Genomic DNA, 18,140 nt, shown 5'->3' with positions numbered 1-18,140 from the left:
TGGGAGAAGAGCAATCCTGAATGTTCCTTTTGGAAAATGCAACAGTATCTTTCATTCCTAATGCAAAACCTCTCATTTCTGGGAGTATTTAAAAAAAAACAAAAACCTTACACACACGCATGCGTACATACAGGCACACATGAACATATACACACATAAACACACATATACACACACTATTTTCTGTTGTTTCTTCTCTCCCCTTTACATTTTATTTACCCTGTTAACTATGGTCTTTTCCTTCATGACTTCCTTTTTTAAAAAAAAAAGGCTTCCTTTAATGCTGGAGACTCTTGCCTACCTGCACGTAGTAAGAACGAGTCGACAAAACTGGTCATCAGCCTTCATTTCTCAACCCTAGTACACACCTTACCAGGTTCTCCAGGAGAATTTGGGTGGGAGCACTGAAAGCCAGCCAAGACCCTCTCAACACAATCATCAACATCTCAAACATCACTCACAGAGGACACTAATCTTATAAAACTGAAAGTGACTCATTGGAAATGGTTTTTAAACAATGATAATTTTAGTATAAAACCCAACACCAAAAGTCAGGAACAGTCAAGGAACAAAAAATAGTATATAATAAATCCAGTATCTAGGACTATCCTTTCACGCCTGTTCTAACTAGTGTAGAGTGTTTGTGAAAATTAAGTAAGTATGCTAATTCAACACAGAGTTGTGGAGCCCTATCCTCACTGATACATCTACAAAACAACTCCCAGACCTAAGGCTCAGGAAACATCTCCAAAGGGGGGTGGGGTGGGACGATTGTAAGAGCCAGAGGATCGGGGCCGTTTGCTGTGAGACTGTGTCAGCTATACCCAAATCCTCACCAACGTAGCTGATGAAACATGAGCCAAACACAGAGAACAATAGCAGATATGTTAAGAACTGGGAGAGAACTTGAGGCTTCAACCCTATACAAAGAACGGGCAAGGAAGGAATACTGCGGGTAGGAGAAATAGCCCTCTAGAGGGAAGAGTATCCCAATTGGTTATCCAATACCAAATGGCCAGCATATGTACACTTACACCCCCCCACACACACACACGCATGTAACAACAATTAGTAAAAAAAGGATCAAGAATAATTGAAAAAAGAGGCCAAGAGAGCAAGGAGAGGTACAAAGGAGGGCTTGGAGAGAAGAGAGTAGAGAGGGAGGTGATGTAAATATAATTTCAAAAAATAAAAGAAATAATTTATTTCAAAAAAATAAAAGAAAAAAAACATGCAAAAGCCTTAGAGCAGTTTCCAGCCTCCGGCCAATCATCAGTGGGATTACCAGCTATAGTTAATATCACTGGCATTCATTCCTTCCTCCCAAATAAGCTGATTATCTTAAGGGATTTGAAAAGTATTTTCTCGTTTGTTTGTTTTTTTTTTAAGTGGAACAATTTGGCCTCCATGGTGTAATTGTTAACAGAGGGAAGTGAAGCCTGGGTAGAATCCTCAAAGGTAATAAAGACATGGGGTAATATGTTTATGGCTGGCAAGAGGAATCCGATACGGTTAGTAAGAATAACTAAGGCAGGTAGGAAACATCAATTCCCTCTGTTGTGGGACATCCTCCTTTGCTTCTCTGGGTTATGTATTTTATTTCAGGGAGCTGCTCTGCCCTTCCTGTGTACTTAAAGGTGACGTTACTATCTGAAGATCACAGAGTCCCCCTTCGAAGGACAGAACTGATTACTGAAGCCCTCAGTCTGCACCGCCATCTTTCTCTGAGCACCCTACAGTAGGTCAAGGGTTTCTGTCTAAATGGTGGGTTCATGGAGAAGGAAGTCATCAGGTGACAGTTTGGATATCCCTTTCTTGTGTTAGATTGCTTCCTGGAGAACCAATGTCACTAACTCTAGGACAGCACAGACACCTCTGAAGAGTCAATTCTGCAATTCTACAGAGCCCACCGGTCCCCGCCATTCTCTTACACAAAGCCCTGCCCTTCACCACCAGTCCCACCTACCTTCCTCCCGCTCTTTCATCCTAAGTCAACATCTTGTACCCACCCCATCCTCCCGGCCAAGAGGACGTGTGCGCTGTGGCTCAGCAACCCTACCTGCTGCTCACTCAGCTTCCTCTGTATTTCCTCAGAGTTACAGGATTCATAGACAATGGGCTTGGCCAGCTCAGACTCAATGTGGGCCAGCCACGTCCTCAGATTGCCCATGTTCTTATCCAGCTGCTGCACGGCCACCAGGGTCTCCTTGAGCTTCTTCACCCTGTGGGCAGAGAAGCGGACACATCAAGAGCCAACGAGATGCTGAAAGGCCCTGCTCTGTGCTGTCCTCATGTGCAGAGGTGAACGATGGGCCTAAAGCCAAGTTGCCCTGGTCCATCCCGGCTCAGTTCCTTACGGGTAGTATGGCTCTGCTGTATGTCTTGTTTCCTCAATTTATATAGAGGAATTTTACAGACTACACAAGGAATTATAGAGTTTAAATAAGTGGGCGATGGAGAGTGCTCAGTGAGGAACGACATTCAGGAAATATTTACAACTATTATACTCAATACAGTTAAAATCATGTAAGTATGACAGCAACCCAATGGCCCTCGCAGCAGCCATTCCCATGAATTTATACTTGGAGGAAGAGAAGTAGCCTGGGAGAAACACCTGGCACTTGAGGGCCCTAACGAAAACACACAGAAATGCAGTTCTAAGATCCAGGACTGAGGAATGAGATTATATCATTGATTAAATTGATAGGCATAGAATGGAAGCTTCGAATGGGTATTGATTGAGAAAAAAAAAGATTAGTTTCATTTTAAGTTTATTAAAGGAGGACTAAAGAAAAAATAGTCAGAAATGGGGGGGGGGGACCTAGGGAGATGCTGCAGCTGGTGAAGTCACCTGAGTTTTGCCCCAGGCACCATGAAGAAAGTCAGGTGAGGTAATGTATGCCTGTAAATCCTAATGTTACAGAGCATGAGCCAAGAGGCTCTCCCTGGCACGGCAGCCAGTCAGCCTAGCTAAATACATGGGCTTAGGTAGAGGGAGAGACACCGTCTCAAAAAGGAAGAAGGTAATTGAGGAGGCAGCTGTTGTCAATCTCTAGACAGACACACACATATACACACATAGACACACACATATACACACCATATACACACACATATACACACATACACACACACACACACACATATACACACACAGGGATTTTTTTAAAGAAGGTGGAAGATCAGAAAAGTAAAATGTAGACCAAACACAGGATGCTCAAGAAAGGGTGTCAGTCATTTTAAACAGGTGCTTATACCAGGGTTGTCTCAACTCCGTTCAGACTCCTGCACTCCAATCCTATGGAGTCTAAATCTCTGGGGATAAAACTATAGAAATAGCATTTTAAATAAATGTGGTTCCTACAAACGCTGACATTTGGGAACTAGCACTATGCTACACAGTATTATAAACAGTATTGAAGAGGGTCTCATGTTTAACAGCCAAAAGGGCTCTGCAGGCCCTGAGTGAGCCCTTCATTCAGGGGTTGGATACATAAAACAGGAACATTTAGGCTACCTGAGATGCTTGTGATAAGGAGATGTAAATCATTATGCTCACTACGCTTGTGTAAATGCCTGCAGAGGCAGGAAGACTTCAGAGCCCCTGAAGCTGGAGCTGTGTTCAGTTTAGACCTGTGATATGTGTGGGTTCTTAGACTCAACCCAGGTCCTCTGGAATAGCAAGACGCAAGTGCTCTTAACCAGTCCCCCTCTTCTTAATTTATACTTCTCTCATACATTACATCCCAACCACAGTTTTCCCCCTTCCCCCCTCCTCCTATTCCCCCCACTCCTCCAGATCAGACTCCTTCTTCATTTCCCTCCAGAAAGAAGCAGGCCTCCCAAGGATATTAAGAAACACAATATAACATGCTACAATAAGAGCAGGTATATACGATCACACTAAGGCTGGATGAGTCAACTCAGTAGGAGGAGAAGGGCTCCAAGAGTAGTTAAAAGACACCCCACTCCCATTGTTAGGCATCCCACAAGAACACCAAACTATACAACCATAACATATAGGCAGAGGACCTAGCTAAAACTCATACAGGCTTGGCGATTGCCACAAGGAAACTTGCTCAACTATGTTCATAGCAGCTTTATTCATAATAGCCAGGAACTACAAACAGATGTAAGTCATGGACCTTCTAGAAAGATCTATTTTTTTTTAAAAGCACATAATGAACATAGTTCTCATGGGAAATAAACCTTACAATGTACTTAGATGTAGAGGAAGAAGTCAACACAGAGGAAAAGGAGGAGAAATGTACACATGCATATACACAGCAAAGCAAGGGTGCAGAGGGGACAGCTCAAGGTCACAGCTGTGGGCACAGTTGAAGCAGTTCTGGAAACAATGTTCTCCAGGAGGGCAGTGTGAGTAGGAGGTTAGGACAGGAAGAGATCCTGCCTCTAGTCCATTTCAATCACATGACTGGTGCTGAGCAGGAGTCCCTGCTAAGGGTCCGGCCAGGCGGACTGTACATAAACCACAGAGCAGGCTGCTGGTCATGATGAGGCACAGCCCGGGGTTCTGGTCACAGCGCTCCTGTAGAGTTCAGCTCCCTGTGTAGACCACCTCCCCCTGGCTCAGGAAGCATGGGGACTGCTCTCAGGGTAAGTAATCAGATCGGCAGATAAAAAAGAAAGTGTTTCCGTGTCAAAGTGGCCTCACTGAAAAGGTATCTTCTTGTAAAAGAATGTCAAGAGCCACATGATGGCTGAGACTGCAGATTGTTAGGAATTTAAAAGCAGATCTTCAATAGAATGCTCTCTGTGGTCCAGAACGTACACTTGGATGCTCCATCTCCATGACCACTAGCATGCTAAAGAAGTCCTTCTCGGTTGCTCTCTCTTTCTCTCTCTCAGTCTCTCTCTCTGACCCTCTCTCTGCTTTTCTCCCCTTCTCCTCTTTTCCCTCCATAACCCACTAAATAAATATCCAACAAGAAGTCCTTCTCTAGGTAGAATACAGAATCGCCCCATGGTGCTCTTAGCCTAGTGTGGCTGCTTCAGCCCCCACCTCAAGCGATTTTCTTACATTTCTCTGTCCATAAGAAGTCGCTGTACTAGAGAAATATTCCACCATCGAAGTATTTCTAGCATATCAATTTATTTTTATTTTCTTAAAATTGACAGATGTTATCACTTCTACCATCCCAGTCTCGATAAATCAGTGTGCCTCTCTCAAATGAAACTAATCCTGATGGCACAGTTACGGGTCCTCCTTGGGACTATCCTCAAAACACTACCACAAAAGTGGTCTCTGAAGGATTTCTATCCTGCTCTCCACATTCCTTCGTTGCCTGTCATTCTTTATCTGGTGCAGGAGTTCCGGGAGATTTTCCTCTTCCGTCCTAGCAAGACTTTTCGGTGTCATCCTTGTTCAGGCCTTGCTTAGGGAAGAAACCCTCACCCTAATTGGTTATTCAATATTAAATGGTTAGCTCTGAAATCATATACATGCATTTAACAGTACATGGATTGAACAAGTTGTATTCCTATGTTTAGGGATGTGTTGTGTGTGTGTGTGTGTGTGTGTGTGTGTGTGTGCATGCGTGCGTGTGTGTTGTCTGTAAGAGCAATTGAGAAAAAGAACATGTATTTGAGACAGTAAGGGAAATACATGAGAGGATTGGCTGGAAGAAAGAGAAAGAGAAATGATGTAATTATATTTTAATTTTAGGAAACAAAATGAATACTGAGTTTTAAAGAGATGGTCAGCTATACATGCTAGGTAGCATGTGCACGTGATTAATTACAAGTGTTTGGTTGCAATATCTATATGTAATAACATTTTAGCTCCGAAAAACACTCTCAGGTGAGGTGTCTTAGAATGCTCTTTGTCAAAAAAAAAAGTGTGTGCTTAAAAAAAAGTATGTTTATATTTCCAATCCACTCTTTTGATCAAGAGTGAAAACTGTGGAGCTTTGATTATCACACTTGTAATTTTACTCGTGATAAGAATTCCTTAATTAGCTTTAGAAGCAGAAGCTGCTCTGGGGCACTTTGTATTCTTGGCTTTGCATATTTCCGAGCACTTTCAAAAGTCATCCACCCGTGTTTCTGTCATTCATAAGACAAAACTCACTTGCATGGTTAATGAATGATGCCTTCGGAAAGGTTGCTGATGCAGGTCTCAGGGAATACGTCTTGTGAGTGACAGTGGCACAAACATAGAATTTGATTTAGGGACATTGACTATCAGTGGACTCGCTGGTGCAGGGCTGCAGAATGGTGTCTGTCTGTCAGGCTGCAGAAAGTCTGTCCTGAAGGGAGATCTGGAGGAATGTCTTCCCTCCCCTCCCATGTGACTGGCTCTCTGTGTTGGGGTTGGGCAGGTTCCGGAGTGGAATTTTGTCACAGGTCTCACAATGTCATCAGGGTTCCCACCTTCTCCACATCCTACTGTACTGACTGGCACCATCTGTGTCCTGTCCTAGCTGGCCTTTTCCACAGTAAGCTTTAGAGAGCTAGAATGTGAATATCTGCATTTGGATTCCTCCCACTACCATACTTAGCTCAGTGTTTTATACACAACCGAACCTTATTTTAAAATGCCTAAGTATTAATAACTAGTACACTTAGTAAAATACTTTCAACTAACATTTCTACCTTTAACACCAGCTTGAGAATAAATGTTCCCAATAAGTCTGACATTATCAAACAATCTAAAATTAGTTGATTCTCTTTACTCAAAGATCACGATTCAAAGCACAAACGGATGTGAGTAAATAATATCCTATCGGGCCAGAAAAATTAGTAAGAGGACTTGGATCCTGTAAAATATTGAACGAGATCCAAGGCAGTGTGGTTAGTGTGCAATGCGTCAAGGGCGTCGTGACACGGAAATGCTTGCTCATATAGTCCATTGGGGACAACTTCCTCTTTCAAGCTAATATAAATTTAGCAAAGTCAAAGGGTGAGCACTTAAGTGGGTCTCCTTTATACTATTCAGAAAAGTATATGGCCTTATAAACGACATAATGCAGGATATGTATGCTGGGGAGCAGATGTGGTCATGGAGGAAGTGGACTTTAAAGCCTCATTTATTTGTAAGAGCTTATTAAATTTGATATTTTCAGGGGCCATCCTTGCACAGAAGAAATGTCTCATTTTCTCTGCATTATTTCTTTGAAAGAAATCTTTTTTTTTTTTTTTTTTTTTTTTTTTTTTTTTTTTTTTTTTGGTTTTTCGAGACAGGGTTTCTCTGCGGCTTTGGAGCCTGTCCTGGAACTAGCTCTTGTAGACCAGGCTGGTCTCGAACTCACAGAGATCCGCCTGCCTCTGCCTCCCGAGTGCTGGGATTAAAGGCGTGCGCCACCACCGCCCGGCTCTGAAAGAAATCTTTAAAGTGTCAGAATAGCCATTTATTTACTTATTGTAAGAAAGCAAGAAATTTGGACAACATTCCCTTGGATAGCATTCAGGGTCTTAATTTCACATAGATGCCAATATCTGACATACATATGCAGGGTTTAACAAGCATGATTAATTTGGAAGTCCTGATAATTTATGTGTGTCCTTTAGATCCAAAGCATACTTCAAGTTCTTGACCTTCTTGAGAAGCACCATATTGTCCATCACAGTAATAGTACCACACAAATGAACACATGAATGTGTGTAATTACATGCACAGACATGTATTTAATATATAGCATGCATACTTTTCTTCACATAATTCGTGTATTCACAGCCCAACACCAAATAGAATTGAGATTCTAAATATAATAGAACCAAAATTGCTATTAATAAATCCCACCCACCTTTGAGAATTAATCCAAGGGTGAGACAATAAAAGAAAAAACATTTTTAAAACAATCTTAAAATAAAGATCCCTATCATTTGGGAAGCACTCCAAAATCTAACCTCTAGACCACTAAGAGTGTTGTTATTCTAAATATAGTAAATCATGAACTCAATATTTACACTAAGCAATATTACTATTTTTAGATATAAAATATCTGTATAATTTATAAGACTTACATGAATGAATGAACTAAAGTGACCGACCAACACAAATAGAAACATTCTTTCTCTGGTAGGAAAGTCCTCCTCCCCATCTCTGAAACATGCTTTATTTACTATAGAGAAAGCTTTTGGCTGCAAAGCAATGAACCGGCTTTAGCCCACTTTCACTCTGATCAGAAGCCACCCTTTAGCTAGCAGATGGTGGCCTTGCTGAATCATTTTCTCAATCATGTTCCCGTCTCGGCCTCTCTACTGGAGCCATGATGCCTGCATGATACGTATGCTCCAGACACAAGCAAAATACCAAGCTAATTAACCTGCACATGACCAATAGAGAAACAAGAAACGAGCTCTTCAGAGTCCAGGACCTACGGTTTCTCAGTGCCACTCATGTCTACTTAACATGGGCTTGAAACATTCCAGATTAAAGAGCCCAGTGTCTATCCCATGAGCCCCACGTAACTCTAAAGCTATGCCCAAGAGAGAGACTCAAGAAGATGCCTGCCTGGTGACATCGCAGTCACATTCGGGGAGATCTGCCTCTGCACTGCCGTCCTCCGCCATCCTTAGGGCACGCACGTCCTGGGCCACCACCATGAAGCTCCCGCTTGCAAAAGCCAAGCTATGCAGAGCAAAAGGCTCAGTCCTTCCTGGGTGAGAAGAGAGTTTCTCCCCTTGTGTGTGCTAGGAAGGATGAAACTGCTCTTGCTGGACAAATGGTGCTGGTGGCCTGTCTGTTAACATGACACTGGGCAGTCACAAGTGGTCATGTTTCTAAATAAAACCCACATTCATGAGCATGTGCCAGGCTTGATCTCCTGGAATGTAGGCCACGAGGGTAAGAAGGGAAAAGCTCAGTGTAATCTGCCTGGAGGAGCGGGTTACAGGTCTAAAGAAAGGGTCACAGAAATAGTGACCGCTACCGAGTCTCTGTTGTTCCCTGAAGACGGTCAGATTTTCCTGTGGGCTCCTAGCTACGCCAGGAAAGCTACTTGGAAAAGACAAAACACCAGCAAAAGCTTCCAAAGTGCTACAGACTGCAGCAGCGAATGGAAGCGGAGTCCCCTGTTCAGGCCAGTCTGCCAGCTCAGTGGTCTGAGTAGCCGTTCTAATGGGGTTGCTGGGGAAGGGGGGCAGGAGCCAGAGTGGAAATCACTTGATATCCACTTTCCAACAGACTATTTCAACATGGGAAATAACGAGGCAATATTGATCACCACTACATGTATACAAAACCTTTGTGTATTTAAAAAATAATGTATGCAAGGTGATCAAAAATAACATTATTTTAAGATACTAGCTTTAAAATTTCTTTGTTTGAGAGGATTTCAGAAAACCATATTTTGTGAATTTGGGGAATTCTCAAAATCTTTGCATAAAGCATATAAGAAATATGAAAAATTTACATATGGGCTGGTAATGTACCTTAGATGGTAGAGTGCTCTCTCCCAGCAAGCATGGAACCTTGAGTTTGGTTCTCAGCACTACATAATAAGTAGGTGTTAGGAATATTTCCTAACGCAAGCTCCCTGCCGACGCAAAATTCCCAATCAGGCCAAATCAAAACAAGCCAAATTAAGAAATATCCAGGTTTAATGGGAGTTCTGCACTCTTGGATCTCCCCAGGGGGAACAGGGAAGCTGTGGACCACCCACTGGGAGGAAGGAAAGGGACCACCTTTTGGGAACTTATTTAAATACCCTGGGGAGTGGTCCTTAGGGATGGGGTCAGGACCTGGCCTGCTGGGATTTGGAGTCCAGACCAGGCCTGGGGGCTGGGATAGATGCAAGGGGCTGGGACCTAGGCTCCCAATTTGACAGTAGGCATGGTGGTTTGTGTCTATAACCTCAGTACTGAGAAAGGTGGAGGCAGGAGGATCAGAAGTTTAAGATCTTTCTTGACTATTATGGAGTGAAATGAGTCCCTGTCTCAGAAAAAAAGAAGGGAGGGGCAGTGAGCCTAGCAGGTAAAGGGAGCTGGCAAGCATTTGACGATCTAAACTCCATTCCTGGAAGAAAAGAACTCACTCTTGTAATTTATCCTCTGAATTTCACACAGACATTGTAGCTTTCCCCTGCCCCTATTCTGTGCAGAATACATAAATAAAAATATAATTAAACTTTTATAAAAACTCCAAAAGTATGTGCCAGGTTCTGTTGTTTCCTGTAAAGAGGGAGTCGTGAATGGGACTGACTAGCAGAACTGAATAATGCAGCTGCCAGTTCATAGCCAAAGACAGGTGTGGAGGAAGTTCACCCAGCCTGAAGACAGTAAACAAGGAAACAGCAAGCAAATGTGATAGCCAAGTGACTTCTGGGAGAAGCTGAAAGGCAGACTAAATCCAGTGTGGCCTTCGACTGCAGAGCTCGTTGACAATCAGCCCATGATCTGCTCTGCTTTTAAAGGTGGTGCTTAGAAATGGACAAGATAGCTACACAAAAGTCTCCCACAGGAACTCTCTACACGATGAGAGTCTAGAGAGTGGCCACAGATGAACATCTTAGAGACTGCCGGGCAAAGCAGCCGTTTCTTATCAACATACAGCTGAAATCAAATTTGTCTATATGTCTTTGGGGATGGTAAAAAAAAGAACAAGGTCTAGAAAATTCTCACCTGAAAAATCCCACAGATCTGCTGTAAATAAACATGACTTTAGGAGAAAGTGTCGCCCTCCGTGTATCGTTAGCAGACAACTGAGCAGAAACTAAGGCAGCTGCCGACAGCTGCACTGTGTTAAGGTCAATGTGAAATATTTTTGGCATACAGCATTTTCCCTCTCCATATCACTGTGGCCCTGAGATTCATAAAAGAAATTTAACCAGTTTAATGGGATTATATGGACAAGCACATGGGTCTGGGAGCCAGAATCTGACACACACAAAAGTCCCCAGAGTGTTGACCCAGAGGGAGGTCTCTCCAAGAAGGGCATTTATAGCACACAAAGTTTCAATTTGTGCCTCTGAAATGAGATTTTATTATGATCTTGGTGGCTGAGAAGGGAGACTAAACATCACATTGGGATTCAGAGCTGTGGGGCATTTCAGCTGTAGGGTAATTCCAGTAGAGAAATGTATTTCCTTCCCTGTATGACCCTGAGCAGGGAGCTCGCTGTTTCTACTTAGTTTCTCTCCATGTCTGCCACCACATATCCCAGGGAGGAGGCCCTCTCTGGTGGCATTTGTTCTCAGAGCCTACCAGTCTTTGTGACACTCTAGTTACTTTACAGACAAAGGGTCTTGCACATGCTACTCCAGCGTTGTCCTACTGAGCCACACCCCAGCACCAATGACTATGCGCAGGCATTGGATATGCAAGGAGTCAATGGACAAAGCTGCCTCTCGGCACTGGCGTCCCAACATGAAGGAAGGCATACCTAAAGTGAAGCCTCTCCACAGTCAGTCCCTCTCTTAATATAAAATAACCTCGGCATCTTTAAGTCGTGCCAGCGTTTGAACCGGTGGCAAAGGCCCTCCTGTGCTTTTCCTTTATGTTTGCCACCCCTTTTATTCACGCTGCCCATCTAGAAAATACATGGCACGTCATCTGCCTCTCCAACATGAGGCCCATAATTATGGTCACTGTGGTGGCTAAGCAGGGGGTTACAATAATGAAGTCGTTTATTTTTATGAATAAGCAGAGGGATGGAAGTCAGCCTCATTCCCACACCCAACTAACTAGACACATAACAGGGATGCGGTACCTCTTTGCTTTCCCCACTACAGATAAGGACACCTATAAATACTGGTGGAGTGGCTTTTCTTTCTTTTTCATAGGTTTTGGGATACCCATGAAGCCCCCAAATGAAGAACCTTCTCCTGCTCCAATACCACTCTCTCCTGCTCCCTAAATTCATTTGAAGTTAATGAGCGTGTCATTTATGGGAGCAGCAGGAACATGGTAGAGTAGCTCAGAAGGAGGGAGCCAGGTGCTGCAGGCCCTTTAGCTTTGTGGTTCTCAACCTGTGGGTCGCAAGCCCTTTGACAAACTTCCCTCTCCAAAAATATATTTACATCACAACAGAAGCAAAATCACACTTACAAAGCAGCAAGAAAAATAATTTTATCATTGGGGGAGTCACCACAGCATGAGGAGCCGCATTAAAGGGTTGCAGCACTGCAGCATTAGGAAGGTTGAGAGCCGCTGCTTTAGTTGCGATAAATAAGGACCAACAGGCATTAACACACACACACATACACATGCGCACACACACACACGCACACGCACACGCACACGTGCGCGCACACACACACCCCGCAAGCATTCTATTGCGCCTGGTCCTCTTACCTGGCTGCAATGAGGTCCAGGAGATGCTGCCACCTGTCGTTCACTTTGCTGAGCTTGTACTGAATCTCAGAGGCTTTGCTCTCGTGGCTGGCTTTAGCAAGCCTTTCTCCCATTTGCTGGAGCTGGATTTTGTTCTCTTGGGCAACAGCAATTTCCTCTTGATAATCCTGCATAATCAAAGCAATCACAGAGGTTAGAAGGCATATTCTTAATGCATTCATCTGGCTCCTCTGGAAACAGGCTAATTACAGTTTCTACTGTTTGGGCAGTTCAGGCCTGAAGAACACTGTGTGAATATCGGTCTGTGTATACAGAATTAATAGTGCCTATTGCACAATTAATTAAATGTGGAGTCCAGACTCAATTATTACATGGATTTTCTTAAAGGGACTGTAAGGCACTTTCTATTCACTTAAAGGGGGCTAAGTTGGTATGATGGCATATAACTGTGATCTCAGCACTTGAGAAGTAGAGGCAGGAGAATCAGGAGTTCAAAATCTCCTTCGGGTACTGAGTGAGTTTGAGACCTGTCTGGGTTGCATGAGTCCTTTTCTCCAAAAACAATGCTAAATAAATACATAAGCACATAAATGTGTGTTGTGGCTTATGTGGTGGAGAGGAAGGCTTTGAGGAAGGGAGGACAGTAAAAATGAAGGCAATCTAAAAGAAGAGAGAAGGCTGGGGGTGGAAAGGCATAAGCAGGTAAGGGTGGGAGGGTAGAGGAGATGAGAGGTTAAGGGTTAAGATAACCCAAATGAAGAGGTTATGAAAAAGTTTTAAGGAAATCCACTACCTTATAACCAATATAAAAACACAACTAAAAATTAAGAGTTTCGAGGGAGTTGGGTACAGGCTCCATCCTTAGCTGTGGAGCCATTGACAATCATGAGCTGCTAGGAAAGGAAGACATAGCTTTCACTAAGAGCACCGTCCTTGGTAAGCTGATGATGCTCCAATGAAAGACCATGCAACCAAGAATATTTGGGCAGCACCAATTTGCCTTTATGTACTAAAAATAAAAGACACAAAGTGGGGTGGCTAGGGAATGGGCATAGACCCGGGAAGCATTGGTAGATGGGGTGAAGATGATAAAAGTGTGTGGCACCAAATCATGAAAAAACTAATGAAATTTTAAAATGCCATTTGAATGTAGATGCCCTGAATAGCTAAAGAACGCTATTCAGCGAAGCAGTAGGTTATTGAATTTGGATCCTTAGAATCCATGCAAACACAAAGCTATAGGGGAACAGAACTATCTAGGTGGGGAAAACTAAGCTGAATGCTGGAAGAAAGAAGGGCAGAGTCAGAGAGAAGCCATGTAGCCCTGCCTGAGACAGATGCTGGAACTTTAGACAGTAAGCCACAGCCACGTGGCAATACACAGATTGATAGAAATGGGTTAAATTAATATGTAAGAGTTAGCCAATAAGAAGCTAGAGCTAATGGGTCAAGCACTGATTTAATTAATGCAGTTTCTGTGTGATTATTTGGGGGCTGAGCAGCTGAGAACAAACAAGTGGCCTCCTCCTACATTCTCCTAAAGGTAGAATACTCTCTTATGCATTTGTCTGAAGAAAGGGGGCTTGAAAGAAAGAGGACAGCAGGTGAAGCTGCATTCCTGCTCAGAGTCAATTGCCCTGGCATGCTTAGGACTGGATCCAAAACCAAAAGTACTAAGTACATTTATGTATAGTTTTGACATTCCATCCCCAAATTAGGATGATTTTACCGAAAAAATGTGGACTTCAAAAGAGCCATCGTAAACCTTGAAATGCACTTGGAGTAAAACTGTGCTCTTGGGTTGTCATTTAAGAGAAACTGCTTGTGTCAATGCCAACAGACAACAATCGTTGGCTTCAAGTAATCTGTCGCTTGGTTTTTCCTATGCTGTCAAAAATACTGAGCTCTTCTTAGTGATGCTGCGCATGCACAAGAAAGACAGTAAGCGTTTGAGTTCCATGGCATCTTCTGTACACACTAGCAGAATCCGTATTCATGGGGATGTCTTTTCTTTTCCTTCTTTACTTTTGTGGTGCTGGGATTAAAGCAGGGACTGCATACATGCTAAGAAGGCGGTTCACTGCCAAGGTGTATTCTCAGTACATCCCCATTCCCTCAACACTGCTCCCCACTCTCTCAACCCCTCTCCCCACTCCCTCAACCCCACTCCCCACTTCCTTGTAGGCTTTTGCTCTTTCTTATGAAGCAGGGTCTCACTAAGTTGCCTGGACTGTGCAGCCTAGACAGACCTTGAACTTGATATTTTTGTCCCAGGCTCAACAGTAACTGGGATGACAGGCCCATACCACCAGGCCCACTGCTCAAAGATGATTTTCAACATTGCACCAAATAATAAATAAAATCATTCACATGAGAAACTGAAGTTTTAGTAAGTTTTAAGTTGTGGCTATATTTTGTTCTAGAAAGTTTTTTAATCATTCATAAAATGTAGATTCTGAATTTCTTAGAGAAAAGTAATGAGACTAGAGATACATCTAACTAAGAATCACTCTTTAGCAGAACTTATAATGGTAACTAGTATAATAGACCTGCTTAATACAACATTCTTAGACACCTAGCAACCAGCAAAACCCCATTATTAGTAGATACTATGATAATGCCTGCATCATCTTGACCCAGGAAGAAGGATAAAGTCATGAATGCTATGTGTTGGCTTTGGAGTTTATCTTTACTCTGTATGTGAGTGAATGGAGAAAGATAAATTTCCCCAATAACTACTGCTCTTCAGACTAAATAAAGCTGTAGTGTCATGTCTATGCTCAATAACCATGAAGTGCAGGCTTCTGAGAAGTTAGGTCCTTCTGCTATGCATCCACTGCTATGGACAGAGCAGGGAGAGCAAAGAACTCCACAGACAGCATCCACATTCCCAGCAGGTTTACAGCTTGATGGGTCTTCTGCTCCAGAAAGATAACATTCAAGTAAATATGAAAAATATACCATAAGTGTGCTGATGAGGCCCTCAAACCAACATCCTGACATGAGTATTTGCTCAGAAATGCAGAAACTTTACTGAAACCCACATAAACATTTAAAATTATGAGTTGATTCAGTGAACCCTGTTTAGATATAAAAATGTCCTCTTCGAATAATTTTAAAATGCACACACAGATAGCTTGAAACAACAGGAATCCAGAATTTCCAGGAATGTCTTCATTCCTACTGAGGGCCTATAGATCATATTTTCTAGGGAAAAGTCAGTTTCATTTGTTTTAAGGTTTTTTTTCCTTTTAATTCCTCTCTAGTGATATCTGTCTCTAAAAACCAACCCATAAGAAATAAAACCAACAGAAAAGTGGTGTGTATGAATGGTTCCTCCAGGGCAGAAAGCAGAAAGCCGGTTTCCTCACAAACTAAACGCATCCTGTAGATTTTGCATGGAAAGTGGGTCTTTCCCATGTTCCCTTTTTGCATGTTATGAAAACAGGGCTTACTATATAGGGGCAGGGAAGTGACAGGGACAGGGAAGACAGGGAAGCACTGGGAAGAAGGGAGCCCTGGCCACATCACCCTGCTCACCCTGCCTCACACCACTCACACCGCTCATCCCACCTCACCTGCCACTCACCTTCTTGAGTTTCTCTATCATCTCTTCAATGAGGATGTCTCCATTCTGGGAGACCTTGCCCTCCATCTGGGTCAGCCACTCACAGAGTTCTTTGTTCTTCTCACTGAAGACAGCCCACTCGTTCAGTCGCTCGCTCACTTGCTGTCGTCTTAAGGAGACCTGGGAAGTTTAAAGTGGGATGGTTATAAGGAGGGAAACAACAAGGGAGCAGCGCCTACCCTGAGGAGGAAATGGCGTGCTGAAATATGCGGGACCTGGGCATTCTTGTGGGCATGGGATTTGTGCCTGTGGGCATAAAGGATTTGTGAAAAGAAACAGGAAAAAAGGTGGGGGAAGATGGCTGGAGAAAAGGCTAAGACCAATGGCTGTTCTTGCAAAGAACCAAAGTTGACCTACCGACACCCAGGTCCACCTCCCAATACCTACATGATGGCTCACAACCCTCTCAAACTCGAGCTCCTGACGATGTTCTCTTGGCAGTCAAGACTACTTGCTGATCTTTCAGAGGACCCGGGTTCAGCTCCCAGCACCCATATGATGGCTTACAACCCCTGTCACTCTAGTTCCAGAGGATCTGATGCCTTCTTTTGGCCTCCACAGTCACTAGGCACACATGTGGCATATTTATATCCATGCAAGCAAAACTCTCACACATGCAAAACACAAACAAGTGTTTTGTTTTGTTTTTAAATAGAGGGATGGAAGGGCAGGATGGAGTGGACAGAAAATGGCAGGTGAGTCTCCTATATCTGGACTGTGTGCTGAAGGATTTACAGAAAGCCAGCTGCCAGAAGCAATGACTCCTGGGGTTCAGCTCTACCCTGACAATTTTACCCCAAGCAGGCACCTTTATTTCTCCATTTATAATGCTTTTCTTTTTGTTTTCTTTCTTTTGTATAATTTTGGTTTTCATTGTCTAGATTTTAAACTGTCTAGGTTTTAACCTTTAACTTTTAAAACATAAATAATCAAAAGTTCCCATTAAACTTGTACAGAACACAGAATGCTTTTAAAAATGTGGAAGAGGATGTAAGCCGAGTATCCTTTACCTGGAATTACTAGAGCTAACAAGGTGGGTTTTTTAATGTTTGTTTTCATTTAGCTTCACTGAGATATAATTCACATAATACAATCCCTCTACAATATACAACTGAATGAATGTATTTTGTATATTCAGAGTTGCACAAATATAACCATGATCAATTTTAAAATATTTTCATATCCCACCCCAAATAACGGTACCTGTCAGCAATGTGACCCTTAGTCTTGATTGCCAACTTGATGGGTTATAGAATCATCTAGAAGGTGTACCCCAGGATCTGTGTGCTGAAGGGGAAATACCCACCCTTAAAGTGGGTGGCATTTTCTATTTGTCAGCCCAGATACAAAGAGGTCTCAGGAAAACAGAGCATGCACCTATGTATCTTTGATTCTGCTTCCTCAGCGACTGGCCGTCCCTGTTTCTTCTCCCTCCACTGACATCATACTTCTGATTCTCCACCTCTCCAGCGTGGACTGAAAACCAGTGACTCTGCCGGGAACTTCTAGACCTTCGGCACTGAATTGGGGCTGCCCAGACATGCAGCTTCATGAACTAGGTAACTTTAGCTTCCCCCACTCCCCTGGAGTCTGTGTAGCATGCAGACAGAGGTGTCAGACTACCCAACCCCTAGGAGGTAAGCAATATCTATATCACCTTCTGTAACACACATATGTGCACACACACACACACACACACAATTGACTTTGTCTCTCCAGAGACAAAGGGTATCATATAAGCAGTCATTTGCTTTTCTCTGTACACTTCTCCCAACTCTGGACTAGTCTCCATCTCTGTGTGTTTGCCTAGTTCCAACGTTCCATGTAAATTGGAATCAAGGTTTATGTTCTTCTGTAGTGGCTTTCTTTCACTTCTAGCAAAGTTTAAACGTTCATCTATGTTAAAGGATATATCCATAGTTCATTCTTTCTAACTGTTGAGATCAGTTCACTACATAGACGTGATATATTTTATCTGTTTATTCATCTGACTGTGGGCATTTTGGTTGGTTCGAATCCTGATTGACTCCGAATAATGCCTCCACACAAGGTCTTGCACAGGTATATGCACAGACACAGTATTCATTTCTTTAGGTATATCCTTAATATGATCGTTGGATGATACAGTAACATCGACAATTTTTGGTCAAAAGTGGCTGCAGTGTTTTATATTCTCACACTGGTCATTCTCTGTCTTTTTGGCAAGAGCCATGTTAGTGGTAAAAAGTCCTTTAACACTGTTGATTTTCATTCATCC

At 42.9% G+C, this 18,140-nt stretch overlaps 1 protein-coding gene across 6 annotated transcripts in view; it reads right to left on the bottom strand.

The window, feature by feature from the left end:
- Window positions 1-18,140, bottom strand: part of Syne1 (spectrin repeat containing nuclear envelope protein 1) — a 467,607-nt gene that overhangs the window by 35,465 nt on the left and 414,002 nt on the right. For all 6 annotated transcript variants that reach the window (XM_042055521.1, XM_038339737.1, XM_038339735.1 and 3 more), the window contains 3 exons: window positions 15,845-16,003; window positions 12,256-12,422; window positions 2,060-2,222 (listed from right to left, as the gene is read on the bottom strand). In XM_042055521.1, the coding sequence (XP_041911455.1) occupies window positions 2,060-2,222; window positions 12,256-12,422; window positions 15,845-16,003 (489 nt within the window). The remainder of the gene's footprint in view (window positions 1-2,059; window positions 2,223-12,255; window positions 12,423-15,844; window positions 16,004-18,140) is intronic.

This window comes from Arvicola amphibius, chromosome 8, assembly GCF_903992535.2.
Source record: "Arvicola amphibius chromosome 8, mArvAmp1.2, whole genome shotgun sequence".
Classification (NCBI taxonomy): domain Eukaryota; kingdom Metazoa; phylum Chordata; class Mammalia; order Rodentia; family Cricetidae; genus Arvicola; species Arvicola amphibius.
The sequence above is the reverse complement of the archived record's forward strand: the minus strand, read 5'-3'. Positions and strand labels throughout refer to the sequence as shown.